The sequence below is a fragment of the Urtica dioica genome, chromosome 6 (genome assembly GCF_054948205.1).
Source record: "Urtica dioica subsp. dioica isolate 48M chromosome 6, U.dioica_male_clone48M_v1_H2, whole genome shotgun sequence".
In the NCBI taxonomy this organism is placed as follows: domain Eukaryota; kingdom Viridiplantae; phylum Streptophyta; class Magnoliopsida; order Rosales; family Urticaceae; genus Urtica; species Urtica dioica.
The window spans coordinates 25,608,908-25,617,466 of NC_142761.1; the positions used below are offsets into that span (position 1 = coordinate 25,608,908).

General features: G+C 48.6%; 1 protein-coding gene across 1 annotated transcript; it reads right to left on the reverse strand.

Moving 5' to 3' along the window:
- Nucleotides 1-4,510: 4,510 nt before the first annotated feature.
- On the reverse strand, nt 4,511-6,593 carry LOC149393526 (multiple organellar RNA editing factor 2, chloroplastic-like). The gene is made up of 4 exons (XM_089617314.1): nt 6,121-6,593; nt 5,943-6,040; nt 5,793-5,858; nt 4,511-4,860 (listed from the first exon to the last, which is right to left on the reverse strand). The coding sequence occupies exons 1-4, from the start codon at nt 6,522-6,524 to the stop codon at nt 4,718-4,720; spliced, it is 711 nt and encodes a 236-aa protein (XP_089473440.1). The 5' UTR covers nt 6,525-6,593; the 3' UTR covers nt 4,511-4,717.
- Nucleotides 6,594-8,559: the final 1,966 nt, after the last annotated feature.

An 8,559-nucleotide genomic window follows, 5' to 3' on the forward strand; every position in this document is an offset into this window, starting at 1 on the left:
TTTGACTCGTCTTGGAAACTTCATATCAAGGAGTGCCTTAATTTTTTCGGGATTCACCTCTATCCCTCGTCGGCTGACGATGTATCCAAGGAATTTTCCGGATTCAACCCCGAACATGCACTTGTTGGGGTTGAGTTTCATTTTATACCGGCGGAGGATCATGAACATCTCCCTTAGGTCGTGTACGTGATTAGTCTCCAGTAGGCTTTTGACGAGCATGTCGTCCACGTACACTTCCATGGTCTTGCCGATTTGATTGGCGAAGATCCGATTAACCAAACGTTGGTATGTTGCTCCCGCATTTTTAAGGCCGAAAGGCATGACCTTATAACAGTAGAGACCTCGATCGGTGACAAAGGTTGTCTTAATTTGATCGGGCTCATGCATTCGAATCTGGTTATAACCCGAATAGGCGTACATGAAGATGAGGAGTTCATGGCCAGCCGTGGCGTCGACCAGTTGTTCGATGCGCGGGAGTGGGAAGCAATCCTTAGGGCAGGCTTTGTTAAGATCTTTGTAATCTATGCAAATACGCCACTTCCCATTAGGTTTTTTCACCATAACCATGTTGGCGACCCACTTGGGGTACTTAGCCTCTCGGATGAAGTTTGCGGTGAGAAGTTTCTCGACCTCTTCATTAGCCAAGTATCGCCCGGGATTGAACGTTCGTCTAGCCTGCACTTTCTCGGCGACCCTTTGGTCGTCGTTTAATCGGTGCACTTTTATCTCGGGATCAATTCTGGCATGTCCGCATGAGTCCATGCAAACACATCCTTGAATTCCCGGAGGAAGGCAATGAGCTGAGTCTTGATGGCGAGTGGAACTCAGGTGCCGTTCTTTACAACCTGGTCGGGCTTAGATTCGTCTAGCACGACCGGCACAAGATCATCGGAGGTTTCCACTTTGAGTCTCTCGACTTCGTCCCGAGGGTCAAGTTCTCCGAACTTCCTTGCGTCCCTTAGGTCGCATGGGTAATCGTATTCCAGTTGGAAGATTGTGTTGACCATTTTTCCCGCGGACTTGCCATCGACTCCTTGCACGTAGCATATCCTAGCTGGGATTGGTCTCCGGCCATGATGTCAATTCCCTCTTCAGTGGGGAATTTCACCAGTAGGTGATACATGGAAGTAATAGCTCTTAGCCGGTTCAGCGTGGGTCGCCCGATGATTAAGTTGTAGGGCGACTCCTGATCAACCACTAGGAATGGGACCATGTGAACGACTTCAATGCCTCTGGGGGTCCCGAAAGTGATCGGTAGATCGATGATGCCTTCGGTCATGACCCTCTCCCCATTGAACCCAAACAACGGCGTTTGGGTCGGAGTCGGGCGTAGCCCCCCGAGCTTCATGCGCTCTAGGGTGGACTTGAAAATTATGTCGCCAGCACTGCCGTTGTCGATGAGAACCCTTTTCACCAAGTTATTAGCCACTTGGGCTTTGAGCACAATCGCGTCATTGTGCGGATGCACAACTCGCTTGGCCTCTTCGTTGCTGAAATACATCGTCTCGTGAGGCACGGACGGAGGTTCTTCGTACATAAAGTTGACGTGCATATCAGCGTCTTCCTGAGCCACGGCCCTAAGGAATTTCTTCCGTTGTCGGGCTGAATCTCCATCTTGCGGACCTCCCAGTATGGTGGTCACAACGTGGAGTTGTGGATTGGCGTTGGCAATAGCCACGGTTCGGTCGGCAGAAGCGGCTGTTCCTCATCCATTGCCAGACTGTGGTCTGTTTGTGGTGGGGCCTGCAGCGCTGATCATACGTAACACGAACTCCTTCAGCTCACCCCGTTGGATCAAAGCCTCGATCTGCCTTTTAAGATTGTAGCATTCGGAGGTCAAGTGACCGTATTCCTGATGGAACTCGCAATATCTAGATCGATCGCGAGTCGCGGGATCTTTTTTCATTGGAGCCGGGGGAGTGAACTTGTCACGTGCCAAAGCCAGGATTCGTTCTGGTGTCATGTTCAACGGTGTGGACCATAGATGTGGCGAACCGTGCTAGGAACATGTCCTTCGGGTCTTTGAACGAGTGGACGCTTCTCGGCCTCAAGTTCTTGAACCACTCGAAATCGGGTCCGGCGAGGGTAAGAATAAAGGCTTGGCACATGGCGCCGGGAGAGACACCCTGCATCGTCATCCAGGTTTCATAGTGCTGGATGTGGTAAGCAGGATCTGCTTTTCCATCGTAGGGAGCGAGGTTCGGGAGTTTGAAATTCCCCGTACAAACCTCAGCCAATATCTGAGCGGTGAAAGGCTAGGAATTCTCCTCAACGACTCCATAGGCACTTTCGCCTATTCCGTATTCTCGGAGATCTCATACCCCATTCCGAAGATTGTGGATCATAGTGACCACATCGAGACCGGTTGTCGGAGTAACTCCCTGTTCTGGAGGAGTCACCTGCCACCTTTCATTAGACCCTTGACCCGTGCGGCGGTTACCGTTAGTTGGGGCTGCCAGCAGGATGTTGGGTCGGGAGCTCAGTCGCTCTCTCAGATCATTGCCACGTCCGTTGCGTTGAGCAGTGAGATGGTCCCTGAGATCCGCAGGCTTCGTCTACGACGGCACGCTCTCCGTGTGCCCTGACTTTCCGCAACATTCTCCCTTTGATCAAGTTGGTCAAGGGCCGAACATCGGGAGTTCCCCTCTTGGGAGGCCGCAGGTACGTCCCCTGTCTTGGGCACGGGATTTAAAGGACCAGCTTCAAACATGGCAGGGAGTTCCCCGTCCTTCGTGAGTGAAGTCTCGATATCCTCTGAATCACCAGTACCCTCGTAATTAGGGTCGCGGTCGTGACTTTCCTCGTTGAGGTTCTCGGGATCCCCGTTGGGGATCACCGCGTTATGCATAGGTTGCTTTGCAGCCAGTCGGCCGTGGTACCTTGCATTCTTCGCCTTCAGTTGGCGGATATTCTCCTCCAACTCCATGATGTGGTCGTCTCTGCTCTCTAGAGATGGAGATGGCGAGCGGGTCGAGCTCTCTTCATGGAGCGACTCTTCGTCACCATGCGCTTGGGAGCGCAAGAAATATTTTTTGGTCCCAGTGACGTTATCGGGGTTGTTATTGCCCTTAGAATGTACGGGTAGCTGACTACTCATCTTTTCTCGAGTCCGAGAAAGTCTAATCTCCAAGAAAAAGAAGAAGATGGATAGAAGGGATTTCGGGCTGAGCAGGTCAGGAAGTCCCCTGCTTCTAGCGCCAAAATGTTGTCGCACGAAAATGAACAATGATTAACTCATCTCGGCATGCCTGGGCACTAATCTCAGCATTCAATCAGAGGGAGCGACATCCGGGAGTCCCCAAGAGTGCTTCGGAACCTCTGAGAACGAGAGAGAGACTTGTAGAAAGCGCTTCAGGCCAGAAATGGCATCAAGAGAAGCAAAGGGGAGCGAGAATTTGAGAGTATCCATAGGAATGAATTTGGTTTCTTCCCCCTCAATGAGAGGGGGTATTTATAGTTGTTTGAGGGCCTTAGGAGGCTCCTTTGTCGTCCATGTGGGACTAGGGGCTCGTGCACCGTCAAGGGGAGGCGCGCAGTGCGTGCGCGGCGCACGGCACGCGTATGCGCGGTGCGCGGGATACGCCGCGTTGCGCGCGGCGCTCGCCTGGCTGGACTTCCGTGGGCCTTCGCGGCCTTTGTTCTATCGGGCCCGTTGGGCCGTTTTGGGCTTCGGATATTGCGCTTGTCGCGTGAAATACGAAAGTGTCTATTCGACGAGCGAGATTTGACTCGAGGAGCGTGACTCGAGGCTCGACTCGAGGAGCGTGACTCGAGGCTCGACTCGAGGAGCGATGCTCGACTTGAGGAGAACGACCCGAGACTCGACTCGAAGAGAATATCCCGTGGTTCCGTCCGAGGAACGAGCCTTGACTCGAGGAGAACGACTCGACTCGAGGAGCGAAGCTCGACTCGAAGGATTGAGAGTGTCAGCGCGAGGGGTTGCCAGCGACTTGTGAGGGAAGGCTTGCCACTCTTCAAGACCTCCGGCCTGACCATCGGCCCTTTGAGCGCCGCTCTCTGCATTCCGGGTTCTTCGAAAACGACCGACAACACACTTCAATCATGTATCCTATCTATCCTACACTAATAAACCATGAAATAAACATAAAATTCTAACCTTTTTTTTGTCATTTTTGAGCTATGGAACTTTGAGAGCTTGACAACCACCAACGCCGGATTTATAGCTTGAGAGCTCGTCGGAATGACTTGGTGACGCTTGAAATCGGTCAGATTTGGAGAGATGTGGTCGGATTTGGAGTTCGGTTGGATTTGAAGTTGAGAGAAAGAGAGATGAAAAGTTTGAATATGAGAGGGAAAGAGATGAAGTATGAGTGGGTATTTTGAGGTAAATGTATTTTCGTCTAAAATTAATACAAAAGTCTAATTTGGATATTTTTTAAGTAGCGAGTCTAATTGAGATATTTTCATTACTTTGAGGTCTAAAAAATAAAATTTCTCTACCCATAAGTATCAGTATGTACGAGAAAATACCAGCTACCAAATTCAAGACTTCAAAGTTAACTGGTAATTTAATTGCATAAAACTCCGTACTAAAACACCATTAATGACAAGAGAGCTCATGTTCACAACAACTCGACAGGTCTATATCTCATCCACCTGGATAACAACAAACCGTAGCTAGTTTCTTTTTTTTTTTTTCTTCCAAGATGATATAATACAATGCTAGTAGTTTTCAGCGATGAGCACTTTGATTTGATCACTGAGCATTTTCCCTGCGGCGCACATATCGGGTTCTGTCATTGTACCTCGGTCTGTCTTGGGCTCTCTGGGGCTGTGGCTCGACCCTTCTCTGCCTCTCTGGTGATCTTTGAACAATCTCTCCATTCACCAACAACTCGGCTGAAAAAATGTAAATAACAGGGAATGAGTGGTTAACCAGAGATAAAATAAATAATGGTCGAGCTCGAACAAGATAGCTATGACACGATGTTTCGTCTCCGCTGATCTGCAACTCTGCACAGATTACTTAGAGATCAGAACAGCCGAGAGAGACGTTTTATTTAAGTCCATTAGCATTCAAAGCTAAACATCACCACCAGGTTTATTTCAGCTTTTGCCAAGACGGACTTTGAGGATGATGATTAACTTTCATATTGGACCAATTGGGTACAAGACGTTCAAACTCAATCCACACGCATACAAATTTATAAGGTGTCCATAATGTCTGGTTTCTACTGACTTGTAGCTTTATGAAATACTCAAGCACAAAACAGTTCTAATGATATTTGTATATTGGTCCCAGCATCTGGAGGTTCAGATGAAATTTACCGCACTAACTCCACCTGATTGTTGTAGCTACAACAAATGAATTTTAAAAAGGTAATATGTCTCTTCTCTACTAACATTTAACTTTACTAGATATATAAAGCACACAACAGTTCTAGAGAAATTCATTAGCATTCAAAGATAAACATTGCCCATAAGGCTTCTAAGCTTTGCCAAGATGGATTTGATAAAATTGTAATCAACTTCTATTTGAAAACACGAACCAAAACTAATACATCCACTATGAGTTTAAGTTTATTTCAAAACTGAGCTTAAAGAGATATACAGAAACGAATTCTATGATAATAATGTTATATTGACACAACAGAAATATAATCGAAGTGCAGAGGAGAAAACTATGATAAAATGTAATCTCCACTGGCCTGCATTCAAAACTAAAAATTGCAAACAATAAGGCTTTTCAGTTTTGCCAAGATGGACTAAATACATAGTTAATAACAGAAACATAGAAGTCAGTCAATAGTGCAGAAACTAATGAAACTTACCACCATAGTCCTTGTTTTCTGGGTCTACGTAGGAATCAGGAAGCACAAACAGAACCCCTGGGAGACCTACGACATACATACAAAAGAGAAAATTATCAAACATATCCTAAACCAAATTCATCAGCATTTAAACATTAAATCCATACATACCTTCGAGCTTGTTAGAAGTCTCTTCATCGATTTCACAGCCAAATCCAAAGTACCTTTCACACGACACATTGTAGATCTTCTTCTTAGCTTCCTCTTCGCTGGAAGCATAACAAAAACAAATCAATTTTCCAACACCATAATTACTACCACCAAAAACTAAATGAAACCGATTCCTTACCCTCCGAGGACCTTAGCTAGGGTTTGGATATAGCAATCAATCATCTGCTGTTTGGTGGCGCCTTCGCCGCCAGGCTTGTCCATGACGATGAGCCAGTGCTCGTAGTCACAACCAGGGAATAGCGGGGCCATTTGCGTCGGAGGTCGGTCGCTGAAGTTGGACCCGGAGTTCAGCGGCGAGTAGCTTCCTCCTCCGTCGGAGAGGCACCTGATTGCGGCGAATCGGCTCGCCGGAGCGCCGGCAAGGGTTTCCGCGGCGTGAGAGAGGGGAGAGAGAGGCCGGCGACGGAGCGCGACGCATCTGATCACGGCGGAGGAGGAAATGAAACGCCTGGGAAGGAGGATAGAAACGGTTGGGTTACGTGCCGTTACGGCGATGATGGCTCGAGCTAGGGTTTGTGCCATTGTTACGGAGAGCTAGGCTTTGAGAGTGAGACGAAGAATATAAATAGAGAGACTGAGGGTTTAGGGGAGATATTGATTTTTATATAAAATATTCTTTATCTTCTTCGAACAAAAGTAAGATTCTTTCGTTAAATTTTGGGCTTGTGAGTTTGGGCCGAGCTTTATCGTCGCTGCAAAAAAGAGGGATTTATACAGATTTTGCGTATTGTATACGGATTAAATTTCAACTTTGTTAAAAAAAAAAAAAAAAAATTAAAAAAAAAAAAAAAAAAGGGTTACACCAAGGACTATCGTAGGACAGAGAAATATTTTTTTCTCCTTTTTACCACCACTTTACCGAATTGTAATGACAATTCTACCATTGTCTCAACTTTGATTACAACATGTTAATTTGAATTACGTTAATTAACTCCTCACTCGCTGTCTCTATCGACATCTTCGCTTCGTGACCTTCATCTTCTTACGAAAACGAAAAAAAGAAAGAATAAAAGCTCACCTTCCTTGTCGACACAAAGGACCTTTGCCAACCCAATCTCGTCTTCTTCTTCTTCACTCTCCTTCGCCTACAAAAATGAAGACGAACCAAAAAAACCCACAAACCCTAAAAAGCGCTTTCGAAACACGATCCTCGTCAAACACCCACAAAAAATCATCCGCCTGAGACACATGCAACGCTGCGTCGGAGTCAACGAGGGGTTTATGACACCAAAGCCATAGTCGAGAAGAAGGCGACTCGTGTGACGAAAAAATCGACTCCGGCGAAGAAGAGAAAGCCCTCAGCGCCGTCAAAGTATTCTGCCAAACGCCAGAAGATCGAGAAAACCGAGGACCCTAGTCCGTCTTTCTCCTCTGAGTTTGACGTCGATGCATTCGTCATGGTCCCGAGTGGAACAGACCCACACCGGAAAATGAACAACGATTATCTACCTCGGGCGGTTCGATCCAAGGCCGGACCAAGTGATCGCACCCGGGCCAAAAGTGTGAACTCGAAAGTCTCGAGCCAGGTTCTTCTCCGATCAACCCACTTCTGAGAGGAGGAAACGGGTGAGGAGGAGGAGTGGCCGTGCCTTTTGAGTATAGGCTGCCTACGTACCCGTGTGCGGGATCAAGTCGGAACGTAGTTCAAGGCGTATGTAACGCTGAGTGAGGCGCGGAGCCTGGGAGTGGGCGTTCTCAACGAAGGAGACGGGGCACGGCGGAGTCCTCGGCGACGTCTCAGAACTTCGGAAATCGCGGACGCATCTAGTGTGTTAGACGCGTAGGGGATTTTCGATAGAAAACCCTAGGAGTGTGCATGGGCACTAATCTCGGCGTTCGATCAGAGGGAGCGACGTCCGGAAGTCCCCGAGAGTGCTTCGGAACCTCTGAGAACGAGAGAGAGACTTCTGGAAAGCACTTCAGGCCAGAGATGGCATCAAAAGAAGCGAAGGAGAACGAGAATTCGAGCGTATCGACTGGAATTTATTAGGTTGCTTCCCCTTCAATGAGATGGGGTATTTATAGTTGTTAGAGGGCCTTAGAAGGTCCCTTTCTCGTCCATGTGGGACTAGGGGCGCGCGCACCGTCGAAAGGAGGCGCGCAGGTGTGCGCGGCGCACAACGCGCGATGCGCGACATACAGCGCACGGCTCACGTGCGCGCGGCGCGCAACCTGCGGCGCGCGGGATGCGCCGCACTGCACGCGGCGTGACCTCAGCCAGGCGTGGCGCGCGACGCAGTGGGCGCGGCGCGCGCCTTGCTGGATTTTCGCGGGCCTTTGCAACCCTTGTTCTACCGGGCCAGTTGGGCCGTTTTGGGCTTCGGATATTGCGTTTGTTGCGTGAAATACGAAAGCATCTATTCGACGAGTGGGATTTGATTCGAGGAGCGTGACTCGAGGATCGACTCGAAGAGCGATGCTCGACTTGAGGAGAACGACCCGAGGCTCGACTCGAAGAGAATATCCCTTGGTTTTGTCCGAGGAACAAGGCTCGACTCGAGGAGAACGACTCGACTCCGAGGAGCGAAGCTCGACTCGAGGAGAACGACTCGACTCA

Coding starts and splice junctions, on each gene's coding strand:
- LOC149393526 (XM_089617314.1), bottom strand. CDS start 6,524: ATGGCACAAACCCTAGCTCGAGCCATCATCGCCGTAACGGCACGTAAC. Junction 6,041..6,120: donor CTAGCTAAGGTCCTCGGAGG/GTAAGGAATCGG, acceptor TTATGCTTCCAG/CGAAGAGGAAGCTAAGAAGA. Junction 4,861..5,792: donor AGAAAACAAGGACTATGGTG/GTAAGTTTCATT, acceptor ACATTTTTTCAG/CCGAGTTGTTGGTGAATGGA.